This window comes from Nannobrachium achirus (assembly GCF_963921795.1).
Source record: "Nannobrachium achirus genome assembly, chromosome: 8".
Lineage (NCBI taxonomy): Eukaryota > Metazoa > Chordata > Actinopteri > Myctophiformes > Myctophidae > Nannobrachium > Nannobrachium achirus.
The window spans coordinates 35,382,775-35,407,307 of NC_137817.1; the positions used below are offsets into that span (position 1 = coordinate 35,382,775).

Consider the following 24,533-nt stretch of genomic DNA (forward strand, 5'->3'; position numbering starts at 1 on the left):
TGTTATAGCGCCACCATGAGGCTGATTTGAAAAATGTGGAGCAGAGGTTCTAGATTGGCATCCAGGGAGTGTGTGTGCTCAGTTTGGCAGCGATCGGGCCAACGGTGACTGAGATTAGCTGCTCACAAACTGCGAGGACGCACGGACGCACGCACGCACGGACGGACGGACGGACGGACGGACGGACGGAGGGGAAAACATACTCTCCCTCAGCCTTCGGCTGGTGGAGACAATAACCATGACCCGGGCTGAACCTACTGTGTATCATCAATTAATCCCCATCAGCATCTCACAAAGTGTTGGGGATTACCACCAATGTCAACTTTTCTTATCGAAGCACCTCAACGAACCTCTCATAACCAGAGGTGTGTTCTCATGGTATGGTCCACATTTACACACAGGATCAAATTACTTTCTTCTGGAGGTGCATGTCAGGCCTACTTCTCCTCAAACGGACAACGGTGGACTTCTAAATCCCTGCAATCACAGGCAGCCTTTTCGGGGGCTCTGTTCTCCAGGGGAAAAAAAGAAAGAAAGAAACCCTTCTGAAGCACCAAGCATCACCAACGAGAGAGAGAGAGGGAGATAGAAAGAGAGAGAGAGAGAGAGAGAGAGAGAGAGAGAGAGAGAGAGAGAGAGAAGGAGAGAGAAAGAGAGAGAGAGAGAGAGAGCAGATCGGAACAGTTCAAGCGCTACCCCCTCCGACCTGATGTCATTTTCCTGGCATCGCCAAACTCTCACATCTGCTTTGATTTCCGTATTTATTTTTGTCACGTGAGTGCGGTGCAAGCAGACCCTCAGAAGACGGGCTGTACATGATCCCTGTCCAAATCAAGAACAGCTTATTCCGAGCGGATACTGTAGCGGGGAGAGGGGGGTCACGGGGAACATTTGGAGACCAGATGCTCGGCACTGTGTCAGCGCCATCGCACTGACTTAAACGCACCGTGCGGGTCAGGTATTGTGCTCTTCATGTATTCCATGAACCAGTATGTGTCAGGCATGACAACCATGCACAGGAAATACATACTGATGAATAATGTCGGTTTCAGTTATTCTGGTACTGCATGCAAATAAATGTCCGTCCTCACCTAATCTGGGTTTCCTTCTATAGTGAACATCACATACTGTTTGGCCAATATTGGAACCATTTGGAAACGCCTACACCCCTGCTTTTCTTGGTAGTTTGTACTTACGAGAATAATTGTTGAATTTAAAATGTAAAGTTCTGTTCAAAGTCTCCAAAAACACCAAAATCTCCCGGCAATTAGTTATATCCCTGACACTGAGGTTGCTGGTAGAACTGGAAACCTTTCTTCCTTTTCCTTTCTAAAACCCCCCCCCCCTCTTCCGTTTGAACCGCACCGGCCTTCTCTGTTTTCTCTTCCATTTGCACCTCAGCGAGGGCACAGGAGAGCTGAATTTCCCACAGTGAAAGGCGCTCTCAAACGGCTTTTTAATCATTTCCAGAGTGTGTTGTGAGAGAGCAAGTGTTGGCACCGTGGCCCGGCACTCAGATCCCTTCCAGGCACACTGCACTGACTGCTCACACACCGCCCGATGAGCCCCGCTCAGTCATCTGTCACTGTAAGGGACAGAGGAAATGGCTCTGTTTAAAGGAGAGGATACAGTTTCATCCCTCAATTACCTCTCTCCTGTGTTTACAGATCTTTTTTCACGCGGAGCGTAGAAAAGGACGGTCACATCTTGCATACAGTGCAGTGCTTTCATAATCATTGCTTATTTCTTAGAACTGCGTTTCATTGTTTTATAATCATCACATGTCGCTGTCGGAGAGAAACCTTGTTTATCCAAAACTGTTAAACTTAATGAATTAAAGATTAAGACATTTTGGCACCAACCTGAAAATGTATTTTCTGTTTATTAAAGAGCTGGAGAGACAGGGAGACCCCTGTGACTGAACAAACACACTATATCAGAATATTAGAGCTTTAACCTTCTACTGTAACAAGAAAGGTTTTGTTTTAATCAAAAAACGAGCTTGTAGATCTGCTATAGATACGGTTTCTGACAAACAGCCACGATATGATCTCAAAGTGTTGTGGAGGCTGACTGGGTGGCAGCTTCTGCTTCTTTCCATGTGTTGGCGTATTGGATGAAGGGGGAATTTTTGTGTGTGTGCGTGTGTGTGTGTGTGCGCGTGCGTGTGCGTGCGCGCGCGCGCGCGTGTGCGTGCGCGCGCGTGTGTGTGTGTGTGTTTAACTTGCGGTCTTGTACCATTTTTCGGAGTGTTTTGCTCTCAAAATATTGTTGCAAATTGCAGTACTTCCAGAGAAACTGTTCCATAAGTGTTTTTATTACTGTTATTCTTTCTTTATTGCCTCCGCAAGATTTGTATTAAATAGAAAATGAGGTGCAGTGATATGACTTTTATAACCCACTTCTAACATTGCTCATTAACATGTAATGAGGTATGTTTTTTATGTTTAACGGTTTACACTCTGACAGACAAAAGGCTGTGTACTGTGATTAACAATCCCAGCAAACCTCTTGTGTTATAGGAATGGCAAAACTCCATACAGAAGAATGCTGGCCTCGCCTTCATCGAGCTAATCAACGAAGGGCGGTAGGTATCCATTCAATGCATAGCATCCCATAAGGTGATTGATTATTAAGCGCCGTCCTGTATTTATCATTACATCATTATATTTTTAATTTATATCAATAGGTCATCTCTTTGGGTTTTCCATGGCAGCTTAAGAAGTTAATTTGGGCCACATCAGGGCATAGATTAGTCAGAAACCTTTTGCCCATGCACTACACTTAGGGGGGTAGAGGTAAATAATATTGTAATTAGAAAATCCACACGAGTGTAGTCACCCTCATCTAATACCCGTCTCTGCCTTCTGCCATATGCCTGCATGTCCCGTCCATCTCAGTTCCTTTCTTTGTGTTTTTCTCTGTCCCTCCATCGTTCTCTTTCTCTGAGCCTGACCAGACCTGGACTGTTCTGTGGAGCAGATCAGGGGCAGTGCAGCCTCCTTGTCCATCTGCTGACCCATCTGGCCCAACTGATTCAATGCCCAGCCTCTCTAGCCAGCCCAGAACCCAGTCTGTCCCCGGCCTGCTGGCCCTGGAACAAGCAGTCTCAGGCCAATGCTCCACTGCAGCCATCGGGCGTCACGTCAGCGGCAGACGGCGTGAAAAAATGAATCGGGAGAATTTTGAGGTTGGACCTCGCCACCCAACGCAGCGCAGCACCGGCAATGGAGCACCCATTCATTGATTAAAAAGGGAACACGCACACATGACGCGACTCCCGATGGCTGCAGTGGAGCTTTGGCCCAATTCATACTCTGTGGCACTAAGTGGAGTAAAAGTAACTCAAAATTGTACTTAAGTGCTGTACTTGAGTAAATGTACTTAGTTACTTTACACCACTTGTCTCGGATGCGTTGTGAGCTTGTCGATCAGCTATTTTCAGCGTGCAGCATAAATTAGGCTTTGATCAGCCACACAGCGATGTCCAGATCACTTATTCATCCTATATTTCTCAACACTCTAATCTGCTCAATCTAACTACAGTTACAGCAACGACAGTTCTAGAATTAGAAAGTTTCTATTAACTCTCCTCCATCTCCCCTGCAAGGTCCTAATGAGCCGTTGACATACACATTAATGACATTCTATACTGTACACAAAACAATAGTATGCTCTGGGTCCTCTGTTCCTTGACATTGCCATTTACTAGTTCCATAACAGCTTTCAAACATGCCAAAAGTGGCCAGTTCAGTGTAATACATTGAGTTCTTTCCCTTTACTTAATTATTAATGGCAGGGTTCATTTTGTTTTCTTAACCACTTAAGCCCTATTTATTATTTCAACAAATAGTTCACATTAGATATTTTTTTATTTTATTAAATTGTTATTCATCCCACAACCTTAATTAGAATCGCCCCGTGTGTTTGTGTGTTTGTGTGTTTGTGTGTGTTTCCATCTGTAACTCCACGTTCAGCAGTTGTTCAATTGTCTAAAAAACATAATACAAAAATCAATAACGCATGTACCTTGCCCAACATCAACTTTATCACCTTCAAATGTGTCTCTACTTCTCATAATCCCCAAATGTTTAAAATATTTCCCCAAATTTTGGCCTGTAGGCGGCTTTGTCCTGTGATGCGATTTACATCACAAATGGGCGTCAACAAGCGTCTGTCTGCTTCACACCAAGGGGCTGTAGGCTAGTTGTTTTTAAGATTTATTTTGGGGCTTTTTATGCCTTTATTGATATTATAGTACGGTATGTTGACAGGAGATGGGTAGAGAACGATGGGGAGTGACACGCAGCAAAGATCGTCGGGATCGGGACTCGAACATGCGTCACACTACAGGCTACAATGATCCTGGTGCCCGGACCACTGGCGCATCGTTACATTATCAAACATATCAGATATTCAACATTTCCCAAAAGAGAATGGATGTAATAGTACTCTTCCACAGAGTGGGAAGATGTTCTTGGTTCTGAAGTTTCCCCAAAAGCAGTGGAAACCGATAACACAGTGTCTTGAAAGGCATCTTGGTGAGTGTTTGGAACAGATAATGATATGAGGCTCTCAGCCTCTTTTCAAACACCAACAAATTATGCCAAACACCAGCCCTGTAGAGTAGCTGCCTGTCTCTGGGAAGTTGCCTTTTTTCAGCTGCACATTTTTATTGCAGAAGAGAGTATCAACATGCCCCATTGTGTTGCCCTCTCAAATACTGTATACAGCACTGGTTCCCAAACTTTTTAGCTTGTGACCCAAAATTTAAATTAGACATTTGCCCGGGACCCAAACTAGTGAAAACAGCAGATCTATAATTTTTCCCATTCTTGGGAATGGGAAAAATTAAGGGACCCATGTGTCCGCGACCCACAAATGTGTCCCGACCCAGTGTTTGGGAAACAGTGGTATACAGTATGCCCAACCATGCATGTGTTAAATTTTACTTTACTGACGGTACAAACCTCAGAAGCAGAAGAAACTGCCAGCTATTTTTTTTTTATTTGCTCTGGCAGATAAATCTGGCCCCCCTCCCATTCAGACAGATTTCCAGACGATCTGGCTTGGGCCAATCACAACCGTTGATCTTGCATGGGGCGTGTTTCATATGATGACTGACAGTCTGCAGGTCCGTACAGTGCAACACGACAGGCTCAGGAACCTCACATCAAACTGTCAATCTCAAATGTTTTCACAACCATATTTCTTCCTGCTTGTAGACAGATGAGCCGCCTAACTTGCATGTGTCACTCAGCACTTTGTATTTTCAACTTCGTTTGTCACATCACAATTTCACACAGCAACATCAGGGACACAGATCCACAGCAACAGTTTAGGCTCACAATACTTGGGCTCAGAGTCTTAATGTCCTACAGTAGTTCCTTACAACCCACGTGACGTGAAGTGGTTTGAACTGACAGACTGACATTGCCTTATCGCTGTGCTCTCATTAGTTGGTCTAAAACATCTCAAAATAGGAAATGGGCGCAGTAAAAGTGCCATGCCTATTTTATTTTCCTCTCTGTAAGAGCGGAGTTGTGTAGTATTGTCAATGTATTGTGTTATCCATCTATCCATCTATCTATCGATGCAGCTTGTTCTTAATGGTTTGCAGAGCCATGTTCACAGCCACCTTCCCTTTTGGGAAAGGCTTGATTTCATATTTCTACAATAAAATAAGATTTCGTCATATTGGTGTACAGTAGACGAGCGTAATAAACATTTGACAAAGTGGGCATGTTCCAACTAAGGTCAACCAGTGAATCAGCAGCAGAAGCAGGCGTTGGCATTGGCCTGGGGGGGTCAACTGGCAAGTCTGTGACGCCCCACAAGGTGTGACATGTGGGCTGGGGAGGTTATAACAATGTGTAACATTTAAACTTAGTCTTCCTTGCCCCCAAGACAATCTGAAAATGTCATATTACAGTACAGTAGCCTACATTCATTTCAAATTATAAGTATAACCCATTTTTGATAGGTCAAGGTCACGCACTCTGCCATGCCCTCTTTTGGATAATCGATGTGAAAAACACTTTGTAGCTCTGCCACAAACTTTGATTTGATTTGGACTTGTATAAAAAGACCATGATTTGATGTCACCAATATCAGTAGGGTTTATCATCCTCCAGGGAATATGAATGTGCACAGCAAAGTCCAAGGCAATCTAGGCAGTAAATATTTACTTGGTACCAAAGTGTTAGACAGACAGACAGACAGACGCAAGTTAGGCAAAACATAGAAATGGTATTTACAGTCCCTTGTTAGGCCTTATGATATATTTATTAATTTATTTTAGTCCATTTTCTATTAGTACTGTCAGTCATAGTACTACTGTGGGTGGGATTTGACATTCTTTATATACACAAAGTTGTAAATTGGGGAACGATTGTTCCCACTATAAACGGCACTTCGGCCACTCTGTTGGTTTCAAATCCTCAGTGTTTTCAGCCTTTCTTTTCCAGCTGTGAAGGTCTATCTATAAATGACTGCTTGTCAACAGTTAAAGGCTGCAGCAGCTGATGATTGCAGCTTCGGGATTACTGCCTCTCCTTGGGACATAAGGGAAATTACAGTCTGTATCAAGCACTGGAGAGGAACAGAGCCTCTTTAATTAAAACAAAGCTGGCCTAATGATGTGTAAAATGGCATATAATCTCCACACAATAGCCAGGGTGTATTCAATTATTAAAGAAATTGGAATTTAAATGTAAGTATGGGCATGGGCCCCCGGAATCAGCCATGGAAGATGTGGTCTATGGCCCGAGTTGTCAGCAATATGGGGGCTGGGTCGACGTTCTGGTCAGCGGAGAGCGATCCACAGTCAATCAGGCATGTGCCAGACGTGCTTCAGTGCTCTAATGACACCCCATTCCCTCCTTAATGCTACAGAAGGATCTGTCACTGACCTACAGCCTTGCTGCATAATACAGACAAATGATGCTGATTACTCGTCTCCTCTCCCAGTTGCCAGAATGTTGCATTAGCCTTACACACCACAGCCACTTTAACCCAAGGTGCTTTGCTTAGTGGTACCATGATGGCACTGTAGATGCTAACTAATACATATCTTATAATACCCTTTGATTAATATATCATGCATTTGTGACATGTATACTGTTGCATTCAATTGTTTCTGTGCTATTAAAGGTTGCTCTGCCATGCTATGAAGGACCACATAGTACGGGTTGCCAATGAAGCCGAGTTTATCCTGAACAGACAGCGGGCAGAGGATGTCCACAAACATGCTGAGTTTGAGGTACAGTTCATTCATGCAGTGTTGTATTTCCATCTCAAAATGAGTTAGAAACGAGAACAGAGGATTGCAATTCAATTTCAATTCAAAGGAGCTTTATTGGCATGAGAAAACATACGTTTTGCCAAAGCAAGTGTCAAAATATAATAAATACTGTTGGAGAAGGGGACTGTATATACAGTTGGAGGGGGTACAGCATTGTGTAAATTGCTATGATTAACAGAAATATTAAACAAAAGTTCAATCATCATCATACATGTAACATGTCGCACCTTTTTACTGAATACTGCATCTAGGAATTAAAATCGTAACATCTGGCATGGAAGTAGAATACTGCGTCACTGTGCTAATGTCCTCTAAAGGGGATCCTGTTATAATGAATAGTAATTGTACTGTGTGTCACTGGTTAATCTTATCCTTGTGGAGGATTAGCCTCCACTCCCTCCGAGTCCTAATGATTTTAATAATGGGAAGTGAAATGGTACTCCAGTGCGTTTTAACTTGGGATTTACTTGTAAGCTCACCCATTTATGGAATGACCTCCTGAGACTGCATTTATCTCCAGCATCAAACCACTTCCATGTCACACCATGAAGAACAGCACTCTTTTAATCATTCCCTAAATTGCATTAATTCTGCTGATGAGTATTTAAGCTTTTAAGTTTGTGAATCCGATGGCAGATAATAAGAATTAACAAAGCAAAAACAGCAACAATAACAACAAAAACGTAACACTTCCTGACAGAAAGTACTTTAATTACGATTAAGCCATTCTGGGAAATAGGCAGGTGAGACACATGCATCCTTTTATCACTGTTATAGGGTCAGATATCAAGAAAATGTCTACAGTCAGTAAGTGTCACTGATAGTTCATTTGAAGTTGGTGGCACATAAGAACACAATTGTGTGTGTGCATGTGTAATGTATACCTCATACACACTCTCAGTCACACACACATGCGCATGCTCACACGCACGCACACAGTCACGTGTGCACAGTCCGCACACACACACACACACACACACACACACACACACACACACACACACACACACACACACACACACACACACACACACACACTCACACACACACACACACTTCCGCCACCTATGTTAGCAGCTTTGTAAGGAGTGATGAGTTTCTTATCAGGGAAAAGCAGCCATCCTCAAACACCTGCTTGATATACAGTTCTTGAGGATCCTTGACCTGCTAGATAAACTGGAAGAGACGGCTAGATATGCAATGTCAGGAGAAGGGGGGGATTGTACCTGGCCTCATCCGTTCTGTCTGCCAACACCAGACAGCCAACACTTTTCATCGAGGCCTGACGCTACTTTATTACCCCCTCTCCAAGATGGAAGATTCGGGAGGCAGATAAGACATTTTTACAATTAAGTTGGTGTCAGGGCGAAGCTTCAAATCCTTTAAAGTGATAAATAACGTTTGATATTTGTCAGAGCATCACATGGTAACGTGAGATGACAAGCAGAGATTGAGTTATCTGCCATATGAAGAATATGTTGAGGTATACTATCTGACAGAATTCAAATTTAAGGCAGGAAATTCAATTAACTTCCAGCTTCTGTTAGCAAATTAGATTTTGAATATTAGCAGGGGATCTCCCCCAGGGCAGCATGGTAAGACAATCTTGTTTTAGCAGCGGAGGTGAGGTCTGATGTGCTCATCTAGATTACTTTTAGCCACCTGGAATACTTAGAGAGCTGCACTGAAAATTATTTTTAAATCCAATATCAATCCACAAATTCCTATCTATGCAATATCATTTTTGTCATTTTAATGCATATTCCTTACCCTTTCCATTCTGCTGTAGACATTTAATCACAACACTATTTAGACTATTATGGATGACCTCTTGAAATCATGAATTTTAATCACAGCACGCATGGAGTGCATTTCTTCAGATATGGATGCAGCTGGAAATTGCATTATGTATGATATCTGATATCTCTACAAGCCATGAAAGATTGCATTATATGTGGATCAATTAAGAATATTTTCATTTCTGTCTGCTAATAGCGCCAATGCACAGTGCATACAGGGAACCTCATCTGTCCACAGTTAGAGACTGGGCCTGGACCTTCATGTGCTCGCCATGATTTACTACACTCCTCCAAGGGAGCTGAAATATATCTCTCAGCTGTCCACTAATATCTTTATGCACTCAAGTGTGTTGAATGAAGCCATAACATTTCTCTGGGTGACAAATGTCCCATTAGAGGATATATATCCCCCTGGCTTTATGCAAGTAAAACAATTTCAAATGTTATTTGTACAATGTCCAATGCAATTTGCATTGGCAATGGCACGCTCAACCCAGCGAGTTTTTCTCTGTTTTGTCTTTCTTCATGTCAATGCAGTCCAACTGTGCCCAGTACGCTGCAGACAGAAAGGAAGAAGAGAGGATCTGTGATCACCTCATCAGCGCTGCCAAACACAGAGACCATGTGACGGCCAACCAGCTGAAACAGAAGATCGTCAACATCCTCACCAACAAGCATGGTGCATGGGGGAACCTGGCCCACAGGTAAACATCTTCACCAACAAGCCACCCCTTCCACGCACGCACGCACGCACGCACGCACGCACGCGTGCGCGTCATTTAGTACATTAGTGTCTGTATGTGTCATTTTTTTCATTTAACGATGCACTTTCCACCGCCTCATGAAAGGATGAGATAAACAACAAGTCTATGATTGGTGGTTATTGACACAGCTCTTCTGTCGTATTACATTGCTGGTGCCGCCGCCTTCAGTGTTTGAAGTTTTCCCATTGCAAACTGGCAGAATTCTCTGTATCCTTTATATTATACTATCTCCGGCAACACGTCCCACTAGGGCCTGCGAAGACCACGCTCAGACGAATATGTGACAAGCGAGGGCCTGCTCGGGACAGTGGCTGGTCCATGCTAGGTCTAGCCCAGAGGACAAAAGTTACCTGCGCGCCACAGGAGACAGCAATGAGATAGGACCACCGGTTAATGTCATTTTCCCAGGATCCAATAGGGTCAGCTATTGGGTCAGCAAACTCAATTACACTGTGGTGGCTTAATCCCCAGGGGACAGTTGATTGGCCTGTGGTCCGACAGGCCGGGGTGGAAGGAGACGATTGGGGGAAGGGGGAGTTGGGGGTGGTGGTGGTCAGGGGTGTCGCACCAAATTCTGGGCCCTGGGTACAAGAATTCACTGCGGGCCCCCCATGAATGTTCTTCATATGGGGAGGGGGTTTAACCCATTTAGACTGGGAACGCATTATTTTGTGCTTTAACTATTGAAAAATAGTGTGCCGCGTTGCAGGCTTGTAGATCTGCTATTTTTTAAACTGTGAAAATTTGAAAAGTCTTTTTTTTTAAACTATGTTTCCCATCTCAAAATATTTCGTTCCAGGGACCCCCCAGAAGCAAAATTTAAGTTACAAATGTTCGCTTAAAAAATATTCAAAGATTTGCACACGTTTTCATGACTTTTCAAAAATAGCTAATCTACAAGCTCTGCTATTTTCCAATAGCTAAATATTTAAGGCCCCTCCACCTTGGCCCTAGCAACTCAGTCCCACTTTCCCCCCGTTGTGACGCCCGTGGTGGTGGGGGGGTTCTGCTGTGTTATCCAGGCTCTCACTGACCCTCTCAGTCACACAACACAGCACCTGGTGGTAGTTGCAGCCTTCCCCATGGGTCCTGTTAAAATAACTGGCTGCCTCGCCCCCCTCCAACCACTCTGCTACACACAAAGCTCTCAGTAAAGACAGTCTTAAAGAAAATAACAGTTGAGTATTGGGATTGGGAGTTGATTGTCATAGCTGGTGCTAAAAATACTACACATGCTATACGATTAATGGTGCAGAAGATGACTTTACAGTATTTCATGTATTCTTTTTATAATAGAACATACGTTAGGGCAAAAGGCAAACTTGGGAGGTCTTTACTGCTGCTTGGTAGTAGTGATGTAGTGAGACATTGTTGTGATACTCAATACTTTTTCAAAAGAAAATTAGTTGATATTCAGCCAAATACTTTTAAAATATGAGCTGGAAGCTGTTATGATGAAGACAGAGCTTGAAAGACGTTCCACACATGATTAGAGAAACCGCTCCTGCTGATTTGCCAAAACAAATTTTGCCTCCTTGCTGACACGGTAGCTTTGGCTTTATTACATTTTGAAAAATATAATGCAGATGTCTAACTGTACTCTCTAGAACTGGACTTGTGTTATGTCTTACGTCTCTTAACCATTGTTTACTAATGTCAAGAAAAATATATAAACTGGTGTGTAATTCATTTTTTGTTATATTTTACTGCTTACATTTGCAGTATATCTCTTCAAAGATTTGCCATTCAAAACAACGCATCATGCATGGATGTGTTTATTGTCTCTCTTTTCATGGAGTAATTTGATCCGTCTGGGAGTAATTTAAGCTCAGCTATTTCGCTACATGCTTTGTGATACGCTAGATTTAACCGTTAGACTTGATCAAACTATATCATGGGCTGGCAGTCCTTTTTATCTTTAATGTTTTTAATGGTTTTATCTTTTAGTCTTCATGTTTTTTTTTCTCTAATAAAGTTTTTTTTTTCTTGCCCCCATGTAAAGCGTCTTTGGGTACTTTGCGTATGGGAAAAACGCGATATAAATTTGAGATATTATTATTATTACAGTAGCAACAAGCATACTATGTTTCTGAGATGACAGATGATATCCAATCCCATTTTTTTAATCTGATCAGTTATGTATTATTAATACAGTATTGTTACATTTATGATTATTTGAATTGTGTCTGAAAATATTCTGCTTTCAGATACTGTGGTGGGTACTCATAAAACTGACAAAACCTTAGCTGAAGTAACCATGACAAAATATACTGGATTGGATTCAGAGCCCTTATTCAAATATTTATAGAAACCTTCTCAGAGGCGTAGCATTTGCATTGAAACAAAAGATTATTGAGCGTGGGTGCATTGTAAATGATACCACAAAACTTCCAACAAATTCAAATTTAATGGTAACCTGCTGGGGAAGAAAAATGATGCAATATGCTCTCAAGCTCAAGGCAGTGTTGCAGTTCAGCGGCTTAGTCTTATTCAATGCTACATTAACTTTCCCATTTATGCTGCTCTTGTAAAATATAAAGCCCTCAAGCATCCTGAGGTGGCTGTCTGTTATTTGTGACTGCCCATGGTGTGTGTGTGTGTGTGTGTGTGTGTGTGTGTGTGTGTGTGTGTGTGTGTGTGTGTGTGTGTGTGTGTGTGTGTGTGGGAGTGGGAGTGCATGTAAACACGCACACAAGTGTGCGTGCATGCATGTGTAACTTCAGTTGTTAGTGTTTGTTTTGACCCTATGCACTGAAATTGCTTTCCTTTTTACTCCTACGTTCTGCCTGGAGACATGCTATAGGATATTGATCATTTTCTTAGAATACTGTATAGTATAAACACAATTCTTCTCATGCAAGGAGCAGCAAAACAGTGATTGCTTATGTTTATGTTTAAGCATTTTTCCTCTTTTTTTCCCCCCCTGCAAAGCATGTATTTGTCCCCTTTATTCGAGGTGTTCAGATTTATAAAGCCACCTGACTGGCCAGGTCTTTTGAGCAGCAATAGAAGTGGCAGGCCATGAGCAGCAGCACAGGCTGCATAACAAACATCTGCAGATTATTAGCAGCGACGCTAAACCCCCCTCCCCTGTCACACTGTTGTGTTCATTGTGGCGAATGGTGTGTGAGTGATTGTATTTCAGACACATAACACTACAGCGGTGACAAAGAGATATTCTCCATGTGGCTCTAAAGCTTTGCAGTCATGTGACCTGAGTGAGGAATAAACAGATCAGACCCTATGGATGCCCGCGAGATCATACTATATGCTTGGCTGATGATGAATGTCCCCCGTATTGAGTCGGCATAAGAAAATCAATACTCCTCAAATTGAAACAGTATAGGGTTGTATTGATCCGCCGCGCTAAATCAAAATGAGGAGGCTTTGATACAGCTTTCCAAGACAGCTCTCTGCCCAATAATGACACACTATCAATTTTAGCTTTACACTGATAAATCAAGTTGAAAATTGGATGTCAGACATTTTTCCAGGGAGAGAGTGATTTTCCCTGGCCTCTGGTCCCCTCTGCTGTTGACCTCTGAACCCTGCCAGTGGATTATAAAGTTCAGCCTCGTCTGAAGTGAAAGGAGACGTCAAGGCGAGGCTGATGAATTCATCGAGGAATAATAACTTTCAAGACATAAAGACTGCTTTATGCCCTATTTCAGCTATGCTAAAACACTTGCTACAGTATGACTTTTTCTTCTTAGCAAAATAAGTAACAATTATTACATGTATTATGTTGCCTCAGTATCAAATTAGAGATAGAAGAAAGCCAGCACACCGTCTGTAGCTCCCAGGGGGATTTTATTAGGCAACGTTTCGACCCATGAGAGGGTCTTCGTCAGGCATGACACTCAGTATCAAATTACCTAAAATAATTTAGAAAAAATACATTTTAATTTCTATAGATTTTTGGACAATGTTATACTCAAAACATCCCAGTGATCTAGTGATATGTACTCTTTCGGAGCGTTAACATGACACATTTGAGACTAATATAAGAGGTTTAAAATACCCCTTTCAAACTTAATTACATTAGTTCAAAATGGGTCAGCTTATGGTGGTTACATGAGGCATATTTCTACTGATGGGGCTTATTAGCCTGCTTAGAATTGTGTAATAAAAGGCTTTGTGTAAACACGGCTACATACTGTCATTACAAGCACTATAAGCCGTAGTAACACACTCCCGCTAACATCTTAACGCAACTTGTGCTAACACGTTTTCCACTCTCACTTCCGTACTCTTGCTCTCTTGTGTGTCGTACACCTCTCCATTAATGCATCACCACTTCACGGGTGCTAATTGTCCTGACACGGCCACCCCAACAGAAATGTAAAAAGGGCCGAAGAAGACAGAGCTCCTTTTGTTCCCGTGCAGGTGTCTCTGATGACATCAGCAACATCACTGACAGCTGACAGAGAGGGGAGCCCATCACCCCAGGCCCCCCCCCACCGCAGACCTTAACCTAACCCGACTGATCTATTGATTGTCAACGTTTCTCCTGTATAATTACTTTTTTTGTAGCAGAGCGGGAGAGAGGAGAATGGTGGCATATATTGATCTGCGGGGAGGCAGTGAAACAGCCGTTTCCCTTGGCTAACAGTGAGTTTCATCTCTCACGTGTGATGAATGGTAACAATCTTCCCTGTGGATAATAACTTTGTGATGGAGTGAGCCTTTTACTCACAGTCTGACCATAGTCTTAGGTCTTGTTTGAAAGGGTTATCAATTCTAATACTAGGCATCCAGAGCTGAGGTCTTTGGAACATTGCCTGGGACAGGGTTAAAAGCCTCTGTGGGCTGTGGGTCTGATGACCCTCTAAGGGACAGTGGTAGACCGAGGTCTCTGGGTTTGGCTTGAAGATAAATTGCAGGGCATTTCGAATATGATTCTCTATGACATTCAGTGCGTGGATGCCTTTCTGCTGTCCTACTACTGTACACAGGATGATCTTGCATGATATTGAAGAAAGAAATGTTATTTCAATCTTTAATAGCAATCCCAGTAAAATTCTACTTGTGTAGTGCTTATTCTTGTCATTTACTTTTCATCCACCTGCTGGTTAACGCTTAATATTTTGTTCCACAACAGTGTCAGTTGTCAAGAATATTTGTTTGCTTTTTACTGTAAATCAGTAGTTTTCAGCAAGAGCCACCATTGTGTGATGAGGCACCAATAGAATAGAATAGGAAACGACACTGCAGTGTTACAGCTTGTGTTTATTATGGATTCATTCAATGGCATGTTGTTTCAAAACGCGTTAAACCCAGAGACTCTTTGTTCCAACTGTAAGTGGACGTTATGTTCTGTCCATTTCACAGTTGCTCTTGACCTTACACCAGCCTCTCTTCCCTTGAGGCACTCTTAACCTTGCAAACTCTGCTAATTATGTCTGGAAAGAGGCCCATTCACACAATCATCAATTTCAGTGCGGAAGAAATTGAGCTGGGCATCGCTTGACTGTGCCCCATTTCTGATGAAAGATGGAGGATCCACAACCGCTGGCAAGCCAGGGAGTGTTCATCCACCCACAGTACGCTTCTTCATCCCTCCTTTGATCACCTTCCTGCATCTTCATTACCAGGGGTGTCACACCAAATTCGGGGCCCTGGGTTCAAGGATTCACTCACATTTTGTGCTTTAACTATTGAAAAATAGCAGCTATACAAGCTCACAGGTGCCACTCTGCGAGCTTGTAGATCTGCTGTTTTTGAAAAATCATGAACATTTGTGCGGCGTCTGAATATTTCAAATCCTTCTAAGGTTTTTTGAAAAACGTAAGTTTCTATGTCCGTGGTGCTCAAATATTTTCATGTGAAGGACCCGCAAAATGATATGTATTTGGCCACGGACCCCCATCTCAACATTTTTAGTTCCAGAGACCCCCCAGAAGCAAAATTTAAGTTACAAATGTTTGCTTAAAAAGTACATATATTCAAATATTTGCCCACATTTTCATGACTTTTCAAAAATAGCAGATCTACAAGCTCGCAGCGAGGCACTCGGTGCTGCGCTGTGAGCTTCTACAGTATATCTGCTATTTTTCAATAGCTAAAGTATAAAATAATTAAGGCCCCTCCACCTTGGGCCCTAGTAACTCAGTCCCACTTCCCCCCCCTTGTGATGCCCCTGTTCATTACTCCACATGAACCCACATTTAGTTTGTTTTAGTTTTTTATTCCTTTATCACTGGTCCAGTAGTCACTCCTCAAAGATCCTGCACTCTTAACAGAATCGTCTTGGCACAGCATTCCCTTGTACAGTATGCAACAGTGTTGAGTTTAGTGATGATAAGAAATGAGGGAACTGCCCAGATGAAAGCCCTCTTTACCATTTCCAGCCCTCAGTGTTAATCTGATCATGGTGTCGACCAGCGTCATATCACACAACCAGTGGTTTCCAAATAGTGTGCAGTGAGACAGGTCCAGGTGTGACTTTGGATTTTGTGACAGCCACACATTATTGTTGCAATATATAGAACTACAAAAGGTTAAGAATTGTTTTGAATTTTATTTTATTTTTGAATGATCACTTTACTCCTATGACCTGAATGACATCCCTATTTTGAGCATAATTATATAGAATTTATGTATTTGTATTTTTTTTTTCCCCCAAGTAATTTTTACTATGAATACAATTGTGCCTTGAGATTTCAACTTGCCCATTGGCTTGGCTACAATCTGTTTTCAAACTACTGCACTAGATGACCAGTACATAATCTGGACATGACCATGTCCAGACCTGAGAGGGTTGTTGGGGAGGTAAATATAAACGTATTTAATTATTACTTACTTTTGTCTCACTCAATGGTTTACTTTAAATGGAGAGCCTTGCAAAAAATATTCATCGCCATCTGGCTTCCAGTTACCACTTTTTGATGTACGTTTTTATTTTCCTTTGTCACAGAAGAATGTGGCATACAAGGGTGACCAAAAAGAATGCACTGGTTGACAGACATTGTTTTCATGGTTTCCCCCCACCACTTATTTGTCTGTGATGGTTCCCTGATGATTTTCATGACAGCTGGAATCTCTATCTTTAGATTCACATGTGCTGTTTCCATTTTAATTTAATCAAAGGACTGTCTGAGTAAAATAAGCTTTTTGTTGCTTTGTGTGATAGAATGTTTGTCAAATGTGTGGAGGGATTCCCCCTATTCATATACAGGAAAGGATGCAATGGCAGGTGATCAATAAGCAGGACATTCTTGTTTTGTGTTTTTGACTGGCGGTCATATTTACGACCTTGGGGTCATATTTGGTTAGTGAATAAATTCCTAACAGATTTAGTTAACTGTACTCCCAGTCTGTGGGGACAACAGAATAGGAAAGAAAAGACAGTTTGTTCTCATGGAGTTCCATAGAAAAGTGTGTGCGTGCGTGCGTGCGTGCGTGCGTGTGTGCGTGCGTGCGTGCGTGTGTGTGTGTGTGTGTGTGCATGTTCAGTGTCCAAGTCACATACTGCCATGGCCACTGCTGTATTCATGTGTGTCCGTATGTGTGTGTGTGTGTGTGATGGAAACCAGTCACTGCCGCTTTGACTAGAATTGTCGCTGATTGGCGGTATTTATTATAATTATCCCCTATTCATGTCACCAATGGAAGCTCTTAAGAGGACTATAATGGTGTTTTATTGAATCACCATGCCCCGTTACTTCCTCTTTACTGCCCTACACAAGTCTCCTCTATGTGAATAAATAGGATTTTGCTTCATCATCTATTACTGGCACTGGTTTGGGTTTAACGGAGTGATTCTTTCATCTTTCTGTGATCGAACCCTGTGCACATTTCAGTTGACTGTTCTGTTTCAAGTTACTTTGTAAATGATAGATTGTGCAGCCTTTCATGGCTCATTTATTTCGTTCAGATATATAACCTTGCAGACATGGCAGGTTTGGATCTGGTGTGAGTATGCATGCAGCAATCAAAAGTACAACGCACACCGTTCTTTAGCCTTTTAGTTTGTTCCAAGTAGCGTTTTGGTTCTTGTTATTTTTCTCTGCTAAAAGTTTTCATACAGCAAAAAATGGTAGATGGCAGGTCAGTTGAAATGTCCTCCCACTACATTAAAAACTATCTTGACCTCAGGGTAGCCCTTGGCCTAAATCATAATTCTTTCATCATTTAACATTTTCAAGCCATTTACATCTTTGCTCCACTGGTCTTGTGCTCTATAAATGTCAAATTCGAGCTTTTTCACAGTTTTCGCACAATCTATTTTCGAAATCTCGTCAGAAACCACTGGGTCAATTGTTCCTTGCCACTGTGCGCGTTCGAAGTCGGTCGGTCCCATATATGCACATGACCATATGGGCATATGTATTTGGGAGTCAATTTTAATATAGGATGATTATACTTATTATTACTATTTATTGTTAGTTTTTACATTTTTAACCCATGCAACACCCCATGTTTAGTCACTGCCGGCCGGAGGTTGTAGACAGCCACATGTCTCCTCCAATACACATGTAGTCGCCATACTGTATGTGTCTCCTCTCCTGACAGTGAACAGCCAGGAGGGCATAACACATGTGGAGGAACACTCTATCCCTTGCAGTTCCTCTCCCTGGCCAACCTGTAGGAGTCCCTGGCAATGTCCTACCCATGAACACAGGCTACACATTCATTTGTGTTTGTTCAAGTGCCCGGTGTTTGTTCAACCTGTTTCTTTTAGTTAAATGTTAAATAATTGCTTGGAAATTAAATTACAAATTTAGGCTTATGATATTTTAAACAAACTTGGTGCTAGGTCCGAGCTTCACTGTCCATTTCTTGGATTGTCTAGCAAAACATTATATCTCATAATTGACTGCAATATCTTCTTTTCTGAAATTCACAGTTTGAATTTAGGTTTGATTCGCTGATTGTTCTGTACTAGTTGTCACTCCTACTTTGTCTCCCTCTGCTGTAGACTGGGCCAACAATCTGCTTGGACCCCGATCATAGCAGCTTGCGGGTATATCTTCAATTGTTGTTGCTGTCATGGTTTTTAGGTTGTTTTTGTTGGGTGTTAACACAGTCCAGGCCTGTGATCAGCTGACGGCACAGGTATGACCCGGTCAGTTCAGTTAACCTTTCCCAAGAGTCAAGACACTCTAGTACAGGGGGTTTTCTTTTTTTTTACTCAGGGCACCACTGTAAATAACATTTTCATCCACGGCACCCCTGAATTACACTGTTCATTTTTAGAATCTTACATCCTATTGGAGAAATATTCGTTTCCATCAGAACTGACTGAAAATAATGTTATACTTGACGTTTAACCACTTGAAACCCAGCATGCCTATTCTGGGGGGAAGGTTATCTCGCAGCACCCCTGGACTGGCATCACGGCACCCCAGGGTGCCCGGACACCCACTTTGAAAACCCCTGCTCTAGTAGCCTACTATTTTAGAAAATATCTGGATTTATACTGTATGAGGAAACAAAATGGTGTCTCTGTTGCCCTGAGATCATATTGTCGCTAAATTTAAAAATAACTCATCCTTTACTCCAATATGAATTCTTGCAGAGCTGTCAACCCACGCCTTTATAGATAGATGTTGTTTTTGCTCTGAAACAAATAATGATTTTATTCACTTTATTTATTTCTTAGTTTGTATTTATTTTTCCTCCTCCTAGGCTTTTATTTCAATCATATCTGTCATGTTTTCTTTTCTTTTTTTTTACCGCCTTTAACCAACAGAACACATTCCCTGTAGACTGGGGTTGTTAGATCCCAGCTCCACCAAAAACCCAAGACCCGCTCTCTCAGGAGAGATGTTCTTTAAATACATATTTGAAACAGAAGAGGAGACATGATAGTCTTCTTTCGCATTCATCCTACTGCACTTAGGAAGTCTAAAAGCGTCCATAAATAATGGTGCCCCTGTTGGTTATCAGCACTGGAAAATTAGCTTTTAAAATGCAGTTTGAAAACCATTTGGGTGATTGATTGATGACAGGACTAATACATTTCACCAGTTTCTAGGAGGCTGGCTCACAGTCATTATTTATTGCTTGTCATGAAGCTAGACACATTTGATGTGGAAAATAAGGGAATCAAATGCCAGCTTGGCCTAATACAGGACACCATTGGATGAATGATTTGTTGTTGATAGGGAAACGACGCAGGAAGCTGTGTTCCAGAAATTATCTCAAAGAAATGCATAATATCACCTGCAGTCTACTCTAGATAGTCCAGGAGGCCCTACCATTAAATGACTCATTTCAGTATAGAGTAGACAGTATTAACATACCTATAACAAACTGCACAAGTGGATAACGGGCCGGCATAGCATTTTTTTATTCTTTGTTTGTTTTTTAATGTATGGATTTGAGGAGAATTATTCAGGGATGCCGCTTATTTAGTGACAGAGCTTCATAAAAGCGTTTTGGATATGGACAAGAGCCCAGCCTGGTTTTGGCTAGAAGCCACCTGAGACGTGTCTTAGTAGAAATGTGTGTGAGCTCAGTAGCCCCCCAGCTGTGGTTCTCCTTTGGGAGCACATTTCTCCAGAGCACTCCTATAGACCACCCTCGGAGAGAGAGGGGTTCCTTCATCACAGCACTTTGACGCAGTCCAAAATCTGGTAAAATGCTGACCACATGGTCTAGAATATCACAGGTCCATAAAACCACATCCAAAATGAAAACACATGCATAAGAGGGGAACAAGAGGAAGGGAAATCAAATTGTTAACGTCTGACAAATCTTGGTTAATCAATCCTCGTAATTTGGGGTTTGGTTTGTTGAGCATTCAATTCATATTGAAGATAAATGAAAATAGTTTGGCTTTTACTGAAGTTGTTATAGACAAATTATTATCCTCAACTAGACTAAATTGAATAAATCAAATGCATTTAATACTGTTAGGGGGGAAATCTTCAAAGTGGCGTGTTTCTCCCCCACTGGCATCTGCTGTCTATTTGTACTGAGAATTACAAGACATAATCTTCAACTGTAATCGGCCAGTCGCCTACAGTGGATTTACATTTCTCACACTGCGTAATCTCCCGTTTACAATATCATTTGCGTGGGTCTCTCTTTCCACCCACTGACATCTCTTTTGCTCAGCTATAAGCTTCGAGCGGGATTGACGGGGGACGGGGGGAAATCTGTAGATGTTCGGCGTTGCTTTGCATACGACCGCTTGTGTTGCATTTTCTTGCATGCAGCTTGCACACATATATAGGAGCAGCTCATTTGATTGATACCTAACTGAAACTGAGCCCTCGTCACTCTCAGAGCCTAAATAAGTCCTGAGCCTCTTGATTTCTGACATTTGTAGATATTATATTCATAGAACAAGGAAGGTGTTTTGGTGATGTGATCCTGCTGTAACACTTTAATCTGTTCAGACTGCCTCTGTATTATGGCTGGAGGAGGCAGAAGCCATACAATGAAACGTATGGTTGCCTGCCAAGGACTCACTGAATCATGCACACTGTGAAAAATCTGTTCTTGGACTTGGATAGCCCTGCACTGGTCTAGATCCAAGGCATTGTTTGGATCTTTGTGTGGCTGGCTGTTGTTTCTAATTTTGAACTTTTGAACAAGGAATACTGAAGTACAGGCAACATTTCTAGACAACAGCACAAAGACGACTGTTGAGTAGGTTGTACATTGCTAGACGTACTTTTTGTGTGTAATATATTGCGGTTAAACTGCTGACTATGGGAAATAAATCGTGCTTGTTATAACACAAGGGCAACAGAGTATTTGGCTCCCCATCTATAAATATCTGTTGATGATAAAACATACAACAGGATGTCTTTGTGTTTCCTCACTTTTGGGGCTGGAAACGAAGGCTAACCGCACACCAGCATGATGTGATCACCTCTTACCATCATCCGTCCACCAATTACGTTCATCATCACTCTCTTTTTTGCATGTTCCTCTGCCCAGTTCATAGTGAATTAGGCTGCACTGCTTTTCTTTTCACCACGGTCCCCTCTCAAGGAATCACAAAGGCTTTGAAATATCTCCAGCTAGTGCACACTTGGAACAGGCAGCACTTAGTAACCTGATGCTAGGCCCGGTGCTTAATGGTTTGCATTAGCTGCAAGCAATAAAATTATCCCAGGTCCTCACTAATGTTGGAATAATCATTTACAAAGATGGTTACCACATGCTGGAACTGTTTTCTTCTTTTCCCCCTTTTTTACAGCCCTAATTCACTGTTATTAATAATGAATAAAAATGCAATTTTCTGTTGGGTTGCTCCAGGGCCCTGGGAATCATTTCAATGAATATTTCAGCACATTATTTTAATCATGGCTCCGCGTATGCAGGGAGAGCGGGGTTATTTTATAGGCTCATGCCGCAACCCAAGACCCCCGATCATTAAACCCCACGCTGTCTGCGTTGAGGGTCCTACCTTTGATTTACAAGACTTGTTAAAAAACATTGTAAAAAAGGAGGCAAGCTGCGCCATTTATACTTGTAATTTGATGCTGTATTTGTTAATGGGACTGCATGTGATTTATGTTGAGCAGTGGCTGCTGCTGCGCCCTGCCGCTCTGATGCTATAGGCCTTAATCGAGCTAGCATCACTGGGCTGCTAGTCAGCCTAATAAATCTACTATGGCCTGATTCCTCTCCCCTAGATGTTGTACTGCGATAAGGCGGTGGCTGCTGTAATCAGGCCATCACTGAGGGGTGTGTGTGCTGTCTAACCCACTTGTCCTCCTGTCTCTCTCCTCGCAGTCAGCTGCACGATTTTTGGCGTCTCGACTACTGGGAGGATGACCTGCGCCGGAGGCGGAGATTTGTCAGGAATCCCTTTGGCTCCACCCATTTGGACATTGGGTGTAAATCACTGGAGGACTACGGTGAGTGGGTCCTCTTCGCGGTGGAATCAGACCGTTTTCTACACCAGTGGTTCTCAACCTTTTTCAGGCCGCAACCCCCAAAAATCATATTTGAACTGGGGACCCGCCCACCCCGACGAGCACTAAGAGTTGAGGCAGAGTTGAATATTTTGTATAACACGGTTCTATTGTGAAAATAGCCCATCTACATGCTCACATTGTGAGCATGCTCATATTGTGAGCATGTAGATCTGCTATTTTCACAATATTTCTGCCTCTAATATTTGACAGTTGGGCCAATATTTAATTTGTCATTTTAGAGGTATTAAAAAGTCCTTAAATTGTCACTTTAGAAATGTGCACATACACTTAAACTTTATGTTGGTTTGTTTACTGTTGAGAGAGAAAACAATGTTGCACATTAAGTTAATCATCTGGGGACCCACAGGTTAAGAACCCCTGTTCTACACTGGCAGGCACTCACATGTCTATCGTTGTTGGAAACCAAGTCATACAGTCATGGGCATCATTTATGAGCCTAGCTGAGAGTAGCATTGTTGACATTAGAGCCTCTCTCTCTCTCCATACTGTGTGTTTATGTACATTATTTAATATTCTGTGTGTGTTTTGTGTGTGTGTGTGTGTGTGTGTGTGTGTGTGTGTGTGTGTGTGTGTGTGTGTGTGTGTGTGTGTGTGTGTGTGTGTGTGTGTGTGTGTGTGTGTGTGTGTGTGTGTGTGTGTGTGTTTTTGTGTGTATATATATATATACAGTCTGTATTCTTTGCCAGCTTAGCTGAAAGAAGTCAGCGCCGTTTTTATAGGTACAATATTTATGAGCTCTGTCAAGAGAACATGGCACTTAAATTTTATTGCACTTTTTTTTTCATTTCCACCACTGCGCATAGTTGCGAGCAAATTGGATGGTGCACTTTATTGTTTTTGCTCTTTTGTCTGGAACTTTCCTTGTTGACCCAGATGATCTTGTCCTGTTGCCCACCACATTGTGTCAATTTTGCCTCATGTCACGCAACACCGCCTTTTAAAGGGAAGCAGTTCAATACTATTAAGCACCTTGGCCCTTTACTTTGGACTGTAATCGAATAGCAGAGCAGATGTATTAAGGGGGAACAAGAGCAAATCTATTGATTCTGAAACCCAGTCTTTTTCTCCAGTCTGATAAAATATGTGTCTTCTTTGCTTAATAGAAATATACAAGCAAGGCATTCATTAGTCAGATGTATGTTTGGGTGATATCACATTACTCTCCCTCATTAATATACCATTTTCATCATGCATTTCATCCTTTGTTCCATGAACAAAAACTATTTATGAACGTCTGAGGTTATTGTCATATAATCGGTTCAGGAATATAAAAGAAGACATATCACAGGTATTTTTACAATCATTTGTTTTCGATGTGCACAGTACATTATTTTATTGAGGCAGTTAAACAGCGGCAGGTATAGTTTTTGTCTCTGAGCTATCGCGAGATAGCGATACTAGCTAGTTCAGAAACGAACTTTGTGCTCTTTAGATACCTCTATAAAGTTATACAGCGTACACACCGAAAAGCAACACAGCAGAAAACAATGTGTGAAATGTTTTCTTTTATATTCCTGAGCCGAGTATTTTATAAAGGTCTCTATCGTTCCGATTTTTTCTTTTTTCTTTTTTTTTTTCATGAGCTGTCCAGCCGGCTCTCATAGACTCTAATGTTATTCACCGATCTTCCGGTGTGAATTTTCCACCGAGTGCGATGAATCTGCCGGGCAAGGATTGCGGGGTAGAGAAAATTACGTTGGTGTCTTTTCCTGATCTCTTGTTCCTAGGGGTGGGTTGGGTCAAAGGTAATATTTATTATAATACA

General features: G+C 42.0%; 1 protein-coding gene across 1 annotated transcript in view; it reads left to right on the forward strand.

Moving 5' to 3' along the window:
- The window catches only part of nbeab (neurobeachin b), a gene marked incomplete at its 5' end in the record, with an annotated part of 383,543 nt that overhangs the window by 215,263 nt on the left and 143,747 nt on the right, over positions 1-24,533 (forward strand). Inside the window, 4 exons of the mRNA XM_080732091.1 lie at positions 2,523-2,587; positions 7,153-7,261; positions 9,640-9,806; positions 22,563-22,687. Of these exons, the coding sequence (XP_080588217.1) occupies positions 2,523-2,587; positions 7,153-7,261; positions 9,640-9,806; positions 22,563-22,687 (466 nt within the window). The remainder of the gene's footprint in view (positions 1-2,522; positions 2,588-7,152; positions 7,262-9,639; positions 9,807-22,562; positions 22,688-24,533) is intronic.